The following is a 20,301-nucleotide window of genomic DNA, read 5'->3' as shown; positions in this document are numbered from 1 at the left end:
AACATTAGGGCACAATAAACATCATTGACGAGTGAATATCGCTTCATACTCGTTCCGCAATAATTAAATTCTGTTAAAATTACATTTTGCATTTCAAATAATGATCATTTCTGTTAACATATCTGTCCAGTGGTTCCCAAAGTGGACACGGATTACGACTCAGCGAAAAAAAAAACAATTTAATTTTAATCTCCTTCGATATCATGAAATAGCTGTAAGATTGAGAGAGAACATTTGTTTCTTACTTTTGAAAATATATTATTCGCCGCAATTTCATTACGGATAATTATTTCGGTATTCATTTTTAATATTAATCAACCGAAAATATAGTCTTACGTATGCTTGAAGTACTGAAGGGTAGGAGGACTTTCGTAGTTTTATCAAAGACGATACAAAGATCGGCAAGTTATTACAGTTATAAAAATCCGGGATATTTATATATAAAGTCGAAATAAGATATTAAATCTGTCTTTATTTTACAAAGTAGAGCAATCCGGTCTATTTATAATCTTGGAGCTAGAGACTCTCTTCGGGATGTTTTTGACAATGTAGGAATACTCACTGTTGCGTCACAGTATATTTACAACAATATTATGTATATTCACAGTGGCATTGATGAAATCAGTGATAATCATTGTATGTGCACTAGAAGTAAGAATAAGCTTATAACCCCAAGCTTCTGACTCCGCAAAGGCAATAAATCTTTCTAGGGGCAAGTTATCCGTTTCTATAATAAAATTCCGCAGACATTTATAAAAAATACATTGATAAAAAAGGCATATTCGATACAAGATTTTATAGATGATAAAAAATCGTGGAGTTAATACCTTTTGACTTCCAAGCAGGATATATTAATTTAAATAATTGTATTTAACTAACTTGACTTTGTACTTTTTAAAAGTTGAAAAAGAGTAACTACTGAATATCTTGCCGGTTCTTCTCGGTAGAAACTGCTTTCCGAACCGATGGTAGCTTCACTTAATTGTAAAATAACGATTCAAGAGTGCTTGTAAAAGCCTACTTAAATAAAGTTTCTTTTGATTTTGATTTTTTAATAATAAAAATAACTATATTAATTTAAGATCGGTTCTCCGCAGTATTAACTTACAACTCACCATCGGATCAGGACTAATAATTTGGGAAATGCTGGATAAGTCAATAAAGGGCTTGTGGGCGGATTATTAATTCTCGGAAAGCTTGAAATTGAATTCTCCATTACAGCTATTAAAAATATTATAATATTTAATGAAATTATTTTTAAATAAGACCTCGATTTTTACTTTTGCCTTTCGATTTAAATACAAAGATAACTGGAGTCATTCATTACCTTCATTTCATTTGACGGTGTCCGACAAAACAGGCACTATTGTCTTATTAAACTCAGGGCTTAATCTTACATTATTAGGCGATTTCACATGCAGATTTCTTTATTTATTGTACACAGATTAGATACTGGCCTTTTGACTTATGCAATCTCCGGTTTTTATGAAATTACACATTTACCGCCAAGCGACAATACTGCGCATTGTTGAATGGGAATCGTGAGGGCGCCTTTGTAATTGTATGCGTTAACTGATAGACAAATTGATCCTCAAGGTTACAGAGCTTTGCGATTGTTCACGGGCTCGAAAACATTGTCTGTCTAGACTGTTATAACGTACAGAACAAATAGATCTTAGTTATATAATCTAGACTCTAGTCAATACATACAACGATGCAGATCCCGATCCTCGGTTCGAGCAAATGAAATATTATTTGGTTGTATTTCGCACAACCTTGGAAAACACCAAAACGATCCATGTTCCTGCGCCTGAACTCTTAATGTTCTAATCAAATTACAGTTCACTCCAGGGAAGGACATAGGCTACTTTTTGCTTGACACATGTCAACAATCAACCGCGGGCGACAACTGGTATGGGATATATCTAAATTTTTGCATACATTTACGCAGTTTAAATGTCATATTGTAATACTGGCTAGCTTCGCTTAGTATTGCCCGCCTAGACAGAAATCGTTCATTACTATAAATTTAAGCTTTTGTGTTCTCGTTGCCATTAAACTTGGTCATATACTGTTGTTATGGAAGGAAAAAAATATTTTATTGACATTTTCCTCGTCACTTTGTTAATCGGTATTCTTATTTCATTACTTAACAAAAAAATATATCAATACAAATATTTTAGAAAAAAAAACGAATAAAGCGAGGTGTTTATTAAAAGCTAGCTGGTAATTACAAAATGAGCTTGTAAAAACCTACTTGAACAAAGTATATTTTGATTGATTGATTGACTAAGGGAATATTTTTCTTATAATTATATAAGTTTGAAAGTATAATAATGCGAGCATTATCTCGTTGAAAAATGAATCCAAATTGTAACTAGCAGAGCCAATGACAACGGAAGGAAATATCATGAATATAATTTTTAAGGCTACTCTAAAGACCAAATTTTTCAATGACAATTGAATACAGTTAAATAAATAAATATTGGACAACATCACATACATTGCTCTGATCCCAATGTAGGTAGCTAAAGCACATATGTTATAGAAAATCAGAAGTAACGACGCGACGGTATCACAAAAATTTTCTAAACCGACTCGGCCGGGAATCGAACCCAGGACCTCGGAGTGGCGTACCCATGAATACCGGTGTACACACGTACGACCACGGAGCTCATCAAATGAATGCAATAGAAATAGTTTCAGTATTTCTTTTTGAACCGGAAACACAAATAAACAAACACGACATACTTATTTATTATTAGAACGTTTAAAGTGCAAATAAATTATACCTTAATGAATACCGATTCACAGTTTAAGTATTCCAACTATTCTTAAACTGTTAATTGGTGTTTGAAAGTTTATCTTCAATTTGTTTAAAACTTTGCTTTAAACTTTATAATTCTGTATTGCAGGTTGTATGTTTTAGAAATAGTATTTAGTGCCGTACGTTAAGTTAAAGTTATGAAACGGTACAGGATTGCGACGAGTTTACAATTGTTATTTTTCAAGCGAATTTCAATTTTCGAACGATCGAATGCACACCTTTTTTATTTAGTCAATTTATTTTCGTATTGTTGCACTAAACTTCGTTAAACGTCAACCACGTGTATAAACATATACGAATCTTTTAATAAGTGATTATTTTTAACATGTTATCTATGAACTTAGTTATAAATTAAATATCACCGTGTAGTTATTTTTATATACTGGCAATCATTATAAAGCTGTTCGGTAAAGCAACAACCGGAAAATATCAATCCGCTGGCCAATGGCCTCAACTCTTATTTAGGAGAATTACTTCGACTTCAATCCATCACTTAGAAATTAAGCCGGTTTCTTATTCATTCTTGAAATTTCTTCCGACTTGTACGGGTTTATGAGGTTCTGTTCCTTTTTTAAAACAATTTCAGTAAAACACATTAACTGTTAGTAAGTATAGGCTGTGCGCACCAAAGAGGTTAAATATTTGTTTTTTGATGTCAAAAATCTAATCAGAAGGAACCGTGGAACTGAGAAAAACCGTAAAAAAAATCTTGGTACACTTTGTACTTCTAAGACCTCTATAATTTTTTTTAAAATGTATAGAAACATTTTGGAGGCGATTATTTCTTTTTCAAGGTGGGTTAACATCTACAAAGTCTACATCCTTTACAAAACAAGCGTTTTTCCCATTTTCTAAATAGCTTTTTTCTCAGAACCTTTTTTAATGTCTTGTCCCACTAAGAAGTTTATAACTCATCGAGTAAGGCAAGTTAAGGCAGCGATAGAACAATTGGTCGGCGGTACTTTAGTAGAACTTTTAGCTCTTTTGTAAATGTTATATTTATAGGTACTTCCTACAATTATAAACGCGTTCTAGAGTGGAGACCGCGTCTCGTCAATCGTAGTGTAGGTCGTCCTCAGACACGGTGGAGTGACGATATACGCAAGGCGGCAGGCAGGAGCTGGATGCGAGTAGCCGGAGAAAGACCACAGTGGCGTGCACTTGGAGAGGCCTATGTCCAGCAGTGGACGGGTACGGGCTGATGATGATGATGATGATACTTCCTACTGATTTACAATAACATTATGACAAAGAACTTAAAATATATTTATATATTAAATCAATACATATAAAAAAAAATAGAAATTATTTTACCTCCGCGGATAGATTTACCTGGTGGTAAGCGGTCACAGATATCTTCGCCGTATGAAATACTAACCATTCCTTAAATCGCCGATGCGCCGCCTATTCTGGGAACTAAGACGTCACGTATTTTGCGCCCCTTATTACTCTAGCTCTAAATCGAAACACGAATACTAAACATCACTGTTTGGCAGAAGAATATGTGAAGTGAACCTTAGATGGGCACCAAGCCCATTACCAATTATACTCAACTTTGTATATGATATATGATTATCTACTTGCGACCCTCCCCGCCTTCGCATACTGATACTAAATATACTTCAGAATTTGTTTATTTACAACATCACATTACAAACTTCTAAAATTATCAGTATTTCTTTACTATATTTTATATGTATTATATAAAACCTTCCTCTCGAATCATTATATTTATTAAAAAAAAACTGTGTCAAAATCCGTTGCGTAGTTTTAAAGATTTAAAGAAAATTTTAAAGATTTAACAAAGGGACATAGGGATAGTGAAAGCGGCTTTGTTTTATGCTATGTAGTTATAGTTTATTTAGCAATAAGTCTTATTAGAGTTTGACATTATTAATTGGCAAAGCAAAAGCATTTGCTGAATTCCATTATAGAAGCGAACACCTAGCTCGAGTATGAATTAACTTTACTGAGACGGAAACTCGGTGTTTTAAGTTTTCAACCGACTTCCAAAAAGGAGGAGGTTATCAATTCGTCTGTATTTTTTTTTTTTTTTTTTTTTTTTTTTTTTTTTTTTTTATGTTTGTTACCTCATAACTTTTTACTGTGTGGACCGATTTTGATAATTTGTTTTTTGTTTGAAAGGTAGTGCTTCCCGTGGGGTCCCATTTTTTTTATTTTTTTTTTCCGATGATGGTATCCATGTGAAAACGACATAAGTCTTAAATTTGCATTATGTATATGCGCGACAAATAGGTGAATAACTCAAAATCACGTTAACCAATTTTGATGATTCTTTTTTTATTATAAAGGATATACTTCAAGGGTAGTTTGGTGAAAGTTTGGTAAGGTTCTGAGCACAGGATCCATGACAAATTAAGGGAACGGGAGGGAACGGAACAATTCTGAGGAGCACGTTAGCAATACTCGGTCGAATCTTTTATTTATGGGTTACTTGGATATTTGAATCACCTTCCGGAACGTGGTTATGTTCATGTAATTGTCATAATCGAATATTATAATCAACTAGCGACCCGCCCCGATTTCTCACGGGTGCAATACTGATACTAAATATACTAAAGAATTTATTTATTTACGAAATCACATTGCAAACTTCTAAAATTGTCAGTGTTTCTTTACTATATTGTTCATTTATTATATATACAAACCTTCCCCTTGAATTACACTATCTATTAAAAAAAACCGCATCAAAATCCGTTGCGTAGTTTTAAAGATATAGGGACAGAGAAAGCGACTTTGTTTTATACTATGTATTGACGGAACTCCTAAACGGCTTACAGTTAGGGTGTGATTTGGGGCAGAATTTCTTTCTGTCTTTAATCAAATTTTGTGTATATGATGTGATGTCATATGATGTACGACATAGCATACGAATAGCTCTTTTGCAAAGTTTTTTTACTGAGGTCGATTACAGCTCATTCGAGGGTGGTACCTCGTAGTTTATGCCGCATGACGTATTAAAGCCGCATTTTCGAAAGTGTATTTTTGCTTTATTCGAAAGTTTCTTTTGAAATTGTCCCTGAAGTAGTTTCTGATTCATATAAACGGCACGCTTAATCTATCCATATTAAGAAAAAAATGTTAGTCTACATCAGCTTCACTTAAAATCAAAAAATAAATAAAATTTTAACAAAAAGAAAAACCGACTTCAAACAAAACAGTATTTTAAAACAAATTAAAATGCACTAAAAGGTAATAAAAATAATTGCATATTTAACATAGTTTTGAGAGTCCTCCTAGGTAAAATGAAATGAAAAATATTAGACTACTTAAAAGTCGATTTACGATTATATAATGTAGTTATAATTATTACTATATTTGGAGTCGGTGTCAGCCAACCCTATATACACCTATGAAAAACAATACGAGAATACTTTAAGAAATGTTTCTTACAAATTACCTTTTATACGATATTATACTGGGTCAATCAAGAGGCTCGTATCGCTTCTTTCTTTTGATTGTTGAAGCGTGTGCCTGTGGCTGACACCGGCTCCAAATATAACAATAACTATAACTACGTTATATAATCGTAAATCGACTTTTAAGTAGTCTAATATTTTTCATTTCATTTTACCTAGGAGGACTCTCAAAACTATGTTAAATATGCAATTATTTTTATTACCTTTTAGTGCATTTTAATTTGTTTTAAAATACTGTTCTGTTTGAAGTCGGTTTTTCTTTTTGTTAAAATTTTATTTATTCTTTACTTTGTGCTCATCACTGATGGTTTAAATCTTCAATATTACTGTGAATGTAAATTATATTGTTGTAAATATACTGTGATGCCATTGTAACTGGTTACATTAGCCCATGATAATAGGCTATTTGACAATGCGAAAAATAAATTGTGAGTTATTGTAATCAGTGTAGATTATGAGTTTAATTTATTCAAAAATCAATAAATAAAAATGCCTTTTTTCAAACGTTTGTCACACTGATTGGTCGGCCTTATGATGAAGTCACTTTCTTGCTTTTCTACTATATGTACCACAGATTAAAATACAGCAAAGTGACATCACCGACCCCACTGCAGTGCCATATTGTCCAAGTAGCGTTTTCGCGCGTTATATAAATATGGAATTTTTAATATGATATTTTTCGACAAATATGTACTAGAATTAAAAAAATCAATCTTTTACTGGGTTCCTTAACCTCTACTAAATAATATAAAATGGATTTTAAAAACCAGTCAAATAGCCTATTGAGTCGCCAACCTTGGGACGCTATATCCCTTGGCGCTGTAACTGCTCACTACTACTACTCTCATACTCACTCACTCAAACTGAATAACAACAGTAGTATTGCGGTCTAACGGTAGTCCAAATTGACAACTATATAAATTGAATGACGTCATGATACTAGATATAGAAGATATCTTCACACGCATGTCTTCCTCCTGAACGGTTGAAATAATTTGGATGATTGTTTTTTATGTGCATTTATATGGTGCTGCGGGAAGTAAATAATATTCTTATTGCTCCTGGAGGAAGTCGGAACAGGAATTGGACTCCTTTTAGATTATTTTTAATGACTAACTGATATACGAAGCCAGGCTGAAACAAATGGTATTAACAGGGTGATATTATGCAAAGGATTTTTTATTTAATGCACCTGCATTAAATAAAAAATCCCTAATCACCTGATTACTAAGGAAAAGATTATTCAAAATTTATCTCATAAATGGGGGATGAAAGTGTATAATATAAGTGTTACATTTTGTGTTAAAAATAAGACACTACATAATAAATAAGTATGAATGTATATACATAAAAATTAAGTATAATTGATAAAACTTTTACAAAATTTCATCACCTAAGAATTCGAAATTTAGTTTAGTAGTTTTAAGTATGTGACTTTTGAAAGTAGTACACATAGTAGCACATAGTAGTCACAAGTCGTAATTGAAATGCAAAGCTTTAATTAATGTTTTTAAAAAAACTAGACCATTTTTTACAAGCTCTTATAAAAGTTATGTAAGTTGACGACATTTATGTATTAATTACATTACGCGTTGATTACATGGTAAGCAGTATTATTTGACTGAATAGACCAGATTATATATTTAAAGGACGACCTCCGACCCGCTGGTCCGACGAGATTCGCAGGATCGCTGGTAGAAGCTGGATGAGGGACGCAGAGGACCGCGTTTGGGGGAGGCCTATGTTCAGCAGTGAACAGCAGTGGACTGATGATGATGATATATTTAAACAAAATATTGAAGTTTTTACTTGGTGGTATGGCTTTGTGCAAGCCCGTCTGGGTAGGTACCACCCACTCACATTCTACCGCCAAAAAGCAGTACTCAGTATTGTTGTGTTCCGGTTTGAAGGGTGAGTGAGCCAGTGTAACTAAAGGCACAAGGGACATAACATCTTAGTTCCCAAGGTTGGTGACACATTGACGATGTAAGGAATAGTTAATATTTCTTACAGCGTCATTGTCTATGGGTGATGGTGACCACTTACCATCAGGTGGCCCATGTGCTCGTCCGCCAACCTATAACATAAAAAAAAACTAAAGTTAAGCTTGTATATACCTGTCTATACAGATTTTGTTATTACTAATATATTGCAATTCGTATGACTTTACAGTTCAATGAATCAAATGAAAGTAAAAATAATTTTTATGATACTTTCATGCACCGCTAAAGCGTAATTTGAGAAGATTAAATTAAATTTAAAGTTTCAACAGTTTTGTAATGTAGATTCACTGAAACTGAACTGAAATATTACGACAAGAAACTGAATAGTGAGGTATAATTTTCCACCAATTGAATTACATTTTATATCAATTTATATATATTTTTTTGTACTGTACATTTATGGTGTAATAAACCTTTTTATTAATGCTTTTTTCTATATAATTGTATAGCGTTAATTGAATAGTAACCCAAATTAATTAGAATATAACGTTGTCATAAAGATCTATACATGAATTAATTTATGTTTTTCAATTTAACAAAGTTCTAAAAATTTCAAATAAACACTCTGGTTTTCTTATGATTTTATAAATAAACTCTTATTATAATAAATAATTCGACGTAACATTTAATTCGGCGTATTATATAATCATTTATTTTTAGAAACAATGTTGTATCTATTACATTGTGCATTTAATTTGTAAAGAATGATCTTGATCTCTAACATTGCGATGTGCTTGTGTTTATGATAGTATTATATTTTAACATACATAGATATTTTTAGTATTTTTGTTTAACGTGCTGTAATATCGAATTGGGAAACGACCCTGTAATGATATGTATACAGTTTTGCATTATAAATAAATAAATTAATATTAGTTTTATATGTGATATATTAAATGAATATATTTCAGTCCTTAAATGTCGAACAGTAGAGATAAAATATTATGAAAGAGTTTTTATAAAATCTTTAGCTTTTTTAAAGATTGACTTGTGTTTAAGTGTTTATTGAAAATTCAAATTAGTACATTCTTATAATTGATTCACATTATTCCAGTTCATTCACAGCAAGGCAACAGTCCAAAACCTAGTAGGAATCCCCTTATGTTTTACATCTACATATCTAGATTGTACGATGGTCACTTGGTCTTCTCGGTGGAATTAATGAAATGTGAACCATTGGTAATTTTATATTAAATTTAAACAAGCAATATTCATATTTAAGAGTACATGCATCAGAAAGGGAGAAACAAAAAAAACATTGTGTATCTCTTCTTAACAAATGGTCTGTTAATTTTATTGGTAGTTTCATCGTGTGTAACTTATAATACCCACACAAATCAAAATCGTCAAAACCAAAATAAAAATAATAAAACGTTAGAGCAGTGGGTGGTAATCTATACCTATCTCTTTCACTCAAACGTCAGATACAGTTTGTTATCAGTCCATGTTTTCGTTTGAATTCCCAAAAGACGAGCGGCTTTGTTTTATCATAACCGAAAGTAAAACTAAGCACGTACTCATATTACATTCGTATTGCGTAACATGCCATCAATTATTATGGTACTGGTAGGCAATAAGATTGTTATTAATTTAAACACTTTCGTTTTCGCTTACTTTAACTCGAACATTTCTTTCCAGCATGATAATAAAACTCATTGCGTAAGCCGTCTTAATAAAATAGTTGTTTTAATATTTTTAATCACATGTTACCAAAACTAAATTCATAAATATTAATGCACACATTCAATAAAATTCAATGTATTCTTTTATACGTTCAAGAACCGGTCGTTTTAAGTGGTTCAGATTCGCCAAAATTTTTTTTTTTTTTAACAAAACGTATTCAGGCAGCAATGTCATTTTGTAAAATATAAAAATTAAGAATGACCGATAATAAAGCATTTTAATTTATTTATATTTGCTTCTAATTGAGATAAAATATTTTTCGACACATTTAAATCATTGTTGAAATCAATTATTTATTCTTTATATCCCAAAAATAAGAGCGGATATTTAACATAAAAAAAAATCGCAATATATGTCACCATATTTGCAAATTTGCAGATATTTTCTAAAATATACAGCTAAAATTGTGATAATAGCCGAGTATTGCATGTCGGGGAAAGCACATGCGTGAATTGTATTTTTAGATTCTAATTGGTCCTAATTTTTAAGATATATCGACATCTTTTAATGTGCCAAAGTACAGTTTGGTCACCTACAAACTTTACTTTTCAAAACGAGAACACGAGACGATTAAAATGCATTCTCGTAATTGTGATATTGCAAATTTTATAATCACTAATGTCCTAGATATTCTATAAAGAAGTTTAAATATAATAATTGTTCATTGTTTAATATGACGGAACGGTAAACGATTATTATATTTAAATATTTTTCGAATTTCACTTTCGTACGAGGTCTAGAAATATCCTTTGAACTTCCCACGCTTCCTGAGGGCCTGCTGAGGACCGGCGAAAGTGACCTCCCCCCCTTCGAAGTCTTGTGCCATGGGGTGGGCTCGCGTATATATAAACTGAAATTCAACTTAAACTAATAGAGTAAACAGTTTTACCGTCGAAGCTATCAACGGCCGTTCCCCGCCCCACCATGCGAGGGATATGGAGCCTAGTGGTCAGTGAAGTTTTTTAAAATCGGAATACCGTCGCGGGTTTTTTTTTTTGGTGTGATCGGTCGGTTTAAATGTAAATTCGGATTATCTTCTCGGATTTTTCCGATGTGCTACTGATCGATTTTATTTACATATTTAAAATAAAATACGGTTGTGCTTAATGTATTGATCTTAGTATTAAAATCGATTTCGGGTTTTGATTTTTTTAGCGGCTTATCGAGTAGTAAATATATCGTTCGTATTTTTTTTAAACATCGCGATCATAATCTGTATTGATTTATATATCAAAGTCATTGTTTCAATTCGCGATCGATTAATAAAATGTTTTTTTTTTCATAATCGGCAGTAGTTTAAGGTACTTAAATAGCTAATCAACGTTAAATACCGTTTGCAATATATTCGTTTTGTGGTTTTTAATCTAGTAGCGCAGTCAAATATTGACTTGATAAATTAAATAAAACCACCGATGCAGTGATTTGCTTACACGTTTTTACGCGTTCTAGTGATAATAACTGTCAAATATTTGTACCGGACAAACTTCCACTTTTGAACGCAGCTGTTTGGAGTCTATCTGTAAATAGATTTTCAGTTCAAATTGTGCTTTTATTTTATCATTTGATGTCGTTGCAATGAGTTCCTTTTTTGAAAATGTTGACAGATATTCAGTTTATGAGATCCCAAAGGATCGGTTCTGTTTCTTAGAATACTAATAGAGTATATACGTTTTGGAGGTTATCTTGAAATCTCACGATAGCAAAAAACCGAACAAATTCCTTTCAAAGTATAATAACATTGTTTTTTTTTTATTTATTAAATAGACTTGTCACAGTCTATTTATATATTTTAATTGGAATTTAGACCAAAGAAAGAAACGCAAATATCAAACTATTACAATATTCAAACAAAACTGTAATTATTAAATCACACCCGATTATAATATAATTCGATGATATTAATTTAAAATTATAATTAAACGCCGCGACACGTTATGCTATCATTTGTTTAATTATAAATGTTTGCAATATAATACGGAAAAAAGTATAATTATGACTGTTATGAAATTGAGACTATTAGAGCTCATCAATATAAACAGACCAATTCATAGTGAAAATCTACATATCTATACAGCTGTACAAAAAAAATGTTTGTATGACTTGTACGTTTCTGGCGCAAAAAACAACATATTTACTTTGCTTTACGTTTAGGTCTGCTTGTATAAGTTTTATGGCGACACTTATTTTGAACTGTGAATCCGAAAACGTTTAGCTTGTTATCCTAATTTTCTTAATACCTAATCAAATTTTTATTAGTTTACATTATACGCAATTGCATATAGACAAAAAAACATAACATTTATGTTTTTTTTTTCTTTTTAATTTACATATGCTTAATAATACATACGTATAATAAAATAAGACAATACTTTTGTGTATTGATGGGAAAAGTCATGTTTCTAATTAATTACATAACAATTGAGAGCGTAAACAAAGTGACTTCCTTATTAGTATTAAAGATGTGATTTATAAAAACCTTATCGGATCCATCTTTGTTACGTTTCCCGTCGACGATTCTCATCATTGTCTCAAACGGTATATTTTACATCAAAACCATATGCGATTTTCGTTCTAATTGCTTAAGTTTTGATCACAAAATTGTCTGTATCATTTACAGATAAATAACGTTTTAATCGTGAAGGCGTGTTTCTCGTGGGTTGTATTTGTTATATAAGGAGCGGATTTCTTTCGGTTCCGTTCTGTCGGGTCACGAGCACGAACGACTTTATTTTGGTAACGACCAATTATACGTAACGCTGGGGAGGACGTGAGCAAACAAGAGCCTTCACATTCCACCATACGAATACGATAACGATTAACGATTATGTATGGATTCGCACGAAGTCTTTTACTTAACACTTAAAATGAATATTTATTTTTGGCTGTATGACGTCTTGCTTTTACACTGTATAAAAAAAAATCATTTTTATAATCTATGACAATTTAAGTAGTTATTAATGTCAAGACGAAATATAAAGTGACGAGTTATTTATGTCCTGCGTGACGTGATGTACAATTCAGTGATAAGATCTAACCGGGAATATAAAATGTAATTGAAAATGTTGTATAACTCTTGCATAACGCCATCCGTGCTGTATGTTACTACCCATGTGCGAAGTACTATAACAAATGTACTTTCACGGGTTTTCACTATATTTACATAAGACGTGATAATAGGTTTTACATAAAAATTCAGATACTAAGTTTTCTTTTTTTATGTTAATAATTTAAAATTATTTTAAGATATATCAGAATCCGATTCTTTCTTACTAATATTTCAAATGTGAAAGTAGTCTGGTTTTGGTCCTTCAATGTTCCGGATTCTTAATTAGCCGATGACGCGAAAGAAACTGGGTAAATCTTTCAACGATTTGTATACATTCTATAAATGTTATAAGCATTTATGGGAGTGAATATTAATCTTATGTACACTTGTATGTGGTAATGATCTTCGTTTATGTAAAATTTCAGAAATTTCATTGCCGGACGTGTATGGATACAGCAAATCGTTTAAATAGCTGAATTTTAAATTTGATAATGTTTTTTTGGTTTATGTAACATACGACGCATTAATTATTTTACACAGGGTAATGAGATTTTTACTGTTTCAACTTTCACTGGGTTCGCCATAACAGCCGTGGAGTACTAAGTCATTACTTCCTGTTTTGTCTCAGGCGGGACCGGTCATAGATAACTGTCTAGGCCAACTTTCCTTTTATTATTCGTTCAATGCCATTACATAATAAGTTATGTTATTTATGTAACTCTCAAATGTCAGGTACATTGTTTGTTATGGCGTATAACAATAAAAGTCAACTGTTTGTAATTTATATCTTGTTTGTTATATATGTTTATTGTTTTACTTCGAAGTCAATTATGTAGGATAGGAGGACGTCTGGATTATAAGTAATCGATTTTGAGATTGCTTGAAATGTTTACATAATAACATTTATGTTGAGCGTATACATTTATTACATATATTCTGTACTTATAGATAATTCCGTTTTGTGTACTATTTTTAAATTCGATGTCTCGAATAGAATAGCAGATATTTTTAATATCACGTGTTGTACTTTTTTTTTATGTTTCTTATCAGGTATATAAATATTGTGTAAAAGCTTTGCGATTTCATCCTAGATACTGCTATGCGTCTTCCAGCGATGCGATACTATAACACTTTGATTTTAATTAAAAAAAGGTGTTTTATTTGTTTCAGATTACCCTAGCGGTAATTCTACAAATCGCTCTAGTATCGGGAAAGGCGTTAATACCACAAGATCAACAAGCTCAGCAACAGTTAGAACAGAAAGGACAAATAAATTCTGCTCAGAAACGAGTCGGTTACGACTACCCAGCACCGTCAAATGATTTAGTTAATCCATTCCAAGATCATGACAACTTACATCCACACGATGGTCATCATGAAGTCGTTGAAGAACACGTTGACGAATATCACGGGCATGATGATCACAGTCATCATCTAGAAGAACATCATATCGACGAGCATCATGAACATGAGGAACACCACGATCTGCACGACCACCACGAACATCATGATCACCACGACCATCACGACCCTGGTTATTGGAAGAAAAAGCTTATATGGAAACCGGGATGGAAGAAAATTTGGAAACCAGCCAAAAAACAAATTTGGAAGCCATCTTGGAAAAAGATTTGGAAGCCGATCTGGGTACCAACAAAAATACCTGTTTGGAAAGAAATTAAAGTACCAGACTGGAAAAAGATTTACAAACCCGAATGGAAACCTATCAAAGTACCCGCATGGAAAGAAGTTAAGGTTCCGGATTGGAAGAAAATAACCATACCTGTTTGGAAAGATATTGTTGTTCCTGGATGGAAAGATATTCAAGTACCTGCGTGGAAAAAGCTATGGAAACCAGAGTGGGTAAAGGTTGGAATACCAGGCGAAAAATACTTAGGTAAAGATCATGAAGGTTGGGAATACACCTCTCACGATTTATGGAAAAAGAAGTTGATATGGAAACCTATATGGAAAAAATACTGGAAGCCAGCTAAAAAACAAATTTGGATTCCTGATAAAAAATTAGTCTGGAAAGACCAGTGGAAGCAAATTTGGAAGACAGAAAAACAACAAATTTGGATTGATGACAAGAAACTCGTATGGAAAGAAGCTTGGCAGCAGATTTGGAAGCCGTCGAAAAAACTAATTTGGGTACCTGACAAAAAGCTTGAATGGAAGGAAGCATGGAAACAGATTTGGGTTCCAGACTGGAAAGAAATTTGGGTACCAGGAGTAAAGAAGATATGGAGACCTGTATGGATATCTGAGTGGTTCCCTTCACCCGATCACCACGAGCATGTACACAGTTGGGATAGAAACGACAATAGCTTAGCTGCCAGTCAAAAATCAGTTGCAGTGCAACCAGCTCCACAAAAAGTTGCGCCACAACAACCAAAACAGCAACAACAACAACAAGCACAACAGCAACCACAACAACAATCAATCTGGCAGTTTCCAAAATAATTTATTAAATGCTTAAGATATAGTCGTACATGTGTAAATATGAGTCAAAGATTACCTTTTAAGTTCTGACTTCAGAAATAAATGGCTGATGATGTCAGAACACGAAGCTGGCTACAGATACGAGGAATAATCGCATCGCACTCCGCAAATAGGTAATGACTGTTTTAATATTATCTATTTGCGTTGCGAACAAAAATACAGGTGCGATGCGATTGTCAATCCCAGTTTAGAAACATGTTCTGTAGTTGTAAAGTTTTAAGTGGAAAGCTTTAATAGGTCCTTTTCAATACTAGGTCTCAGTCGTTTATCGAAAAAATATCTCGCCTCCGTTATTTTCGTGTCTCTTTTATCGGATGAATGAATTCTGCAATTATAGAATTTCAACTACCGAGTTGCAATAAAAGTTCATTCAGGCTGTTTACAGTTTATAATTCCGAATATCTGATTTCATTCTCCATTGAGTCGTAAACGTTGTTATTGATTGCAGTTACGACGATGAACAAATGAGTTCATTTATGATTTTTGTTTTTCAAATTTAATACCATAAAATTTCGGTGACCGTATTTTGTGTAAATATGGGATTCGTGAATAATTGAAGTTTCAATATTGGTGAACAGTTTGGACCGAATTCATAAATGAAATCATTTTATTAAAAATCGAATGTTCGTGTTCTCCGACGATGCTAATCATGAATAAGGCGCTGCCAAAAATAGAATGAAATTGATTGATAGATTACATCGACTGAGTATGTTATTAAAATTCTCGTTGTTGAGATATTTGTACCCACTGATGCTGTGTATGTTGATTTATGTGTATTGTTAAGTTTATTATTAGTTTAAGTTGTTAGCTGATATAGCGGAACCAATGAAATAAAGAATAAGGTTTTGTTTTAGAAACGACTATTTTTTTAATACCTACACTATTAAAAATATGTCTAAATATTTAACTAACATTTTCTCAAACTGTTCGAATCGTTTCTAATATAATATTGTAAAATATATAAATACTCTTGCTTGTTATATATTAAGAAAACGTATCACGATAATCCATTTGTTTATAAATTTCTTTTAAAAATTTATTAGAAGTATTTGCTTTAAGATAAATATTAATACTCTTATTTAAGCATGAAGCTCTCATCCCACTTGATTAAGCGTGAAACTTGCATTAATTTAGCTTGATAGTCCACAAAATGTAATACGATTTACCGTTATTGTGCATAACATTACCTCAATAACATGCACACGCATGACAAGCAATGTATAAAGAGTATTTGTGTGCATAAATTATTAATAACAAATCAATAAACTAACAACACACAGACAAACAATTATAGCCTATGATTGATCATAGCTGGATTTGACTATGACTAATGATAAAACTCTCTTCAAATCAATTATTATTTTGTGCAAGCCCGTCTGGGTAGGTACCACCCACTCATAAGTTATTCTACCGCCAAATAACAGTTCTCAGTATTGTTGTGTTCCGGTTTGAAGGGCGAGTGAGCCAGTGTAACTACAGGCACAAGGGACATAACATCTTAGTTCCCAAGGTTGGAGGCACATTGACGATGTAAGGAATAGTTAATATTTCTTACGGCTTCATTGTCTATGGGTGATGGTGACCACTTACCATCAGGTGGCCTATATGCTCGACCGCCAACCTACACCATAAATAAAAAACTAATTTTACAACAAATATATTAACATTAATATTTATAAATGACAATAACATTATCATTAGAAAGTAGGTTACATATCATTGACATTTTAAGCATCCTATGGTAAACGTAATATTATAAAATAACCTAAAACACATGCATATTTGAATAAAGCATATTTTAATTTAGTAAAGAATAACATTTTGTGCAACTTTTATAGTTATATATTGTGTCTGTTGGATCATAGACGTAATCATTTAAAGGTTGTTTTAGTTTTTTTTTTTTTTTTAAACAGTAATTAGACCAAAATTCTATTTTTTTCGTATATACGACCAGTAACCAATACATTATACAATGTAATACGGTACTCTAGGTCTGCTAATCAGAAGAACAGTCCAGAGCGCGAACATGTGGACAGTTATCAGCTGCTTCTGTGATGTTATTATTGGTGGAAGAAATGTTCTTGACAAACTTGCACAAGGCATAATAAGAAATATTCATCTATATATAATTAAAAAGCAAACATTTTAGTGTCTGTTTGGAATAAAAAAATAAACGCATTTTACGGAATGCACATGTATGTATGTATGGGTACTTAGACCAAAATTGTTTTTTTTTCCGTCTACATGTCTGTCCGTCTGTTTGTTCTGGCTAATCACTGAAACGGCTGGAGCGATTTTGAAGAGACTTCCATGACAAATAGACGTTGTAATGAGTTACAACAATACCCACGCGGGTTCGGCTAGTTACATTATAAAATGTCATATTAACACGTTTTCAAATTAATTAGTCATGGCAATCTCGATCTGTTGATATATCTAAATTTTATAATGGAGATCATCCTATTAACTCTAACAGTTTTAACGCATTTGAAAGTTAGGTTCGATGTCATTCATGATTAGCTGCTGTAAGCTTAAAATTTAATTTGAAAATGGAATTTCGATGTCTCATTTGATTTGACACATGATAACTCATACATAGAGTTATCATGTATTATTTCATTCAATTTTACATTTCAATCTTATAATTTTTGTTATTTAACAACACATGCATTTGGTCTTCACCTGAGAATAGCAAAAATATAGGTGATTACGGCCTATTAACAGTACGAGATCGAAAACAAAACATTAATTATAATTTTTAAAGAATGAATGAAAAAATAATTCATACATAAACAGCTCACATTGCATATTATTATATATCACATACATCTAAATTTATTTCATTTTATTTAACATTATTTTGTCACATATAAAACCTTTTTTTACAACATACAAAAAGAAAAACTAATTTGTAAAATCGAATGTTCTGTGATCTTCTTTTGTTTATTTTATTCATTTACTAACTACTAATGACAACGTAACAATGTATCATTAGATTGCAAGAATTATTAATATAAACTAGTTTTAAAGCAATTTTTTGTTTCATCGAGTTCGGATTATTTGAGTTCGGACTCCAGTGTCTAAGCCAGTATAAAAATACACATAATTATACTAACATCAACATTTATCACTCACAATACATGTATATATTTTTTTTACGAATAGTTTTAATTACTATATTTTTGTTTAATTTACTATAACTGAAAATGTTATTATGATAATGCATTAATAATTTACGTATAAACAATTGATCAACCTACAACATATCAAATATTATGTAACTAAATAATTAACGAATTTTGACTTTTCAAAATTTAATTATAACATCGTAACAAAGCATTAAATATTATATTAATAATATGAATATTATTATTATATAACACGTAAATACATACATCTTGTCACCATATGTCAGTTTTAATACGAGTGATATACGAAATTCTTGCAGAGGAGCTCATATACTTCGGAAAATTTTGTGTATTTATTATTTCATATGTGTCGATTCTATTTCGATAGATACGAAAAACAATCGATGTCACAAAATATAAAGCCGGTAATACACTGCACGTACTGTTGTCGTTGGATCGGTATGTATGTATCCGTTGAATGTGACCACAATGCGCTCCACTGCATCGCTTGCGGGAACAATAAAAACTTTATATGAAACTATGGCGATACTTTTATGTATCAACCGCTTAGTGCTTTATACTGGCTTTTTCGAACTCAAAGTATTCCTGGTAGACATTGTTATCTACATGTGTTCCAACCTTTATTATTATTTACACATTTTAATCCTGAGAAACGATTTATATTTTTACTTTAAAAAAATAGATATAAATTTAAAAAAGGTTTAATAAATAATAATAATCTTTAATCAAATTTAAAGTTTATTAATATGATTTACAAAAGTAAAGCGTTGTTGTACGCTAATGTGTATATACGTGCGTTTAATTTGGTTATGGACATACTGCTCTCCATATGACAGACATAGGTAGAAGATAATTATATACATATTAACAACGGCTGAGATAGCCCAGTGGTAATAACGCGTAGATCTTAGGCGATGTTTGCGGGTTCAAATCCAGGCGCAATACTGAATTTTCAATGCGCACATTTGTAAAAACCGACTTGTATAGGAGCATCGTGGTTGAAGAAGCTCTATTACATTCCTTAAAAGGAATACCTTGAAGACAGAGGACACCATAACTCAAGTAGTAGGATATTTACCGACTGTTAGTCATAATATAAAGAGATAGTGTGAAGGTACTATTTATATTTACTAAAAAAAATTATTAAAAATGTAAAAATGAAACTGCTAAAATCGCTCATATCTAACCAGTGGCGGATTTACAAATCTGTTGTAGACTATTCAATTTTTGCCGCCCCTACTTTTTTTTGAAACATTTATGATTTGTGTTTTATCGTCCTCATTACATATGTTTTTTTCCCGTCATTAGTATGAATATAAACTAGGTGATATTTCTGTCAGTTACTAGATTATTTTTCCAACCCGCTTTGTAGTGACGAGTATACGGATTACGGACATAACACATAATTATAAGTTTATTTTTTTAAATTCTGTAAGATAATAAAAAATTTGGACTAAATTTGCCGCCCCTTTAAATCTGCCGCCCTAGGCTCAAGCCTACTTAGCCTATTGGTAAATCCGCCACTGTATCTAACAGTAGTATAATTTAACCGATTAGTTGTAAAGCTGAAGTGCCCGGCCAGCTTGGCAGACTGTATATTGTTAAACGTATTGTTTAGAGATTGAGGCTTTACGCTATACCTCCAGAATTCAAC

The 20,301-nt window shown here is 31.9% G+C and overlaps 1 protein-coding gene across 1 annotated transcript; it reads left to right on the top strand.

Annotated features, from left to right (window-relative positions):
* Positions 1–10,814: 10,814 nt before the first annotated feature.
* On the top strand, positions 10,815–16,351 carry LOC124543304. Its single transcript, XM_047121484.1, has 2 exons — positions 10,815–10,901; positions 14,170–16,351. Exons 1-2 carry the CDS (start codon positions 10,878–10,880, stop codon positions 15,457–15,459), a joined length of 1,314 nt encoding a protein of 437 aa, XP_046977440.1. The 5' UTR covers positions 10,815–10,877; the 3' UTR covers positions 15,460–16,351.
* Positions 16,352–20,301: the final 3,950 nt, after the last annotated feature.

This window comes from Vanessa cardui, chromosome Z, assembly GCF_905220365.1.
Source record: "Vanessa cardui chromosome Z, ilVanCard2.1, whole genome shotgun sequence".
Lineage (NCBI taxonomy): Eukaryota > Metazoa > Arthropoda > Insecta > Lepidoptera > Nymphalidae > Vanessa > Vanessa cardui.
The sequence above is the reverse complement of the archived record's forward strand: the minus strand, read 5'-3'. Positions and strand labels throughout refer to the sequence as shown.

Bases quoted from the DNA above. Each gene is read 5' to 3' on its own strand.
- LOC124543304 (XM_047121484.1), top strand. From the start codon at position 10,878: ATGCGAGGGATATGGAGCCTAGTG. The intron at 10,902-14,169 runs GTCAGTGAAGTT...TATTTGTTTCAG, and splicing joins GAGGGATATGGAGCCTAGTG to ATTACCCTAGCGGTAATTCT.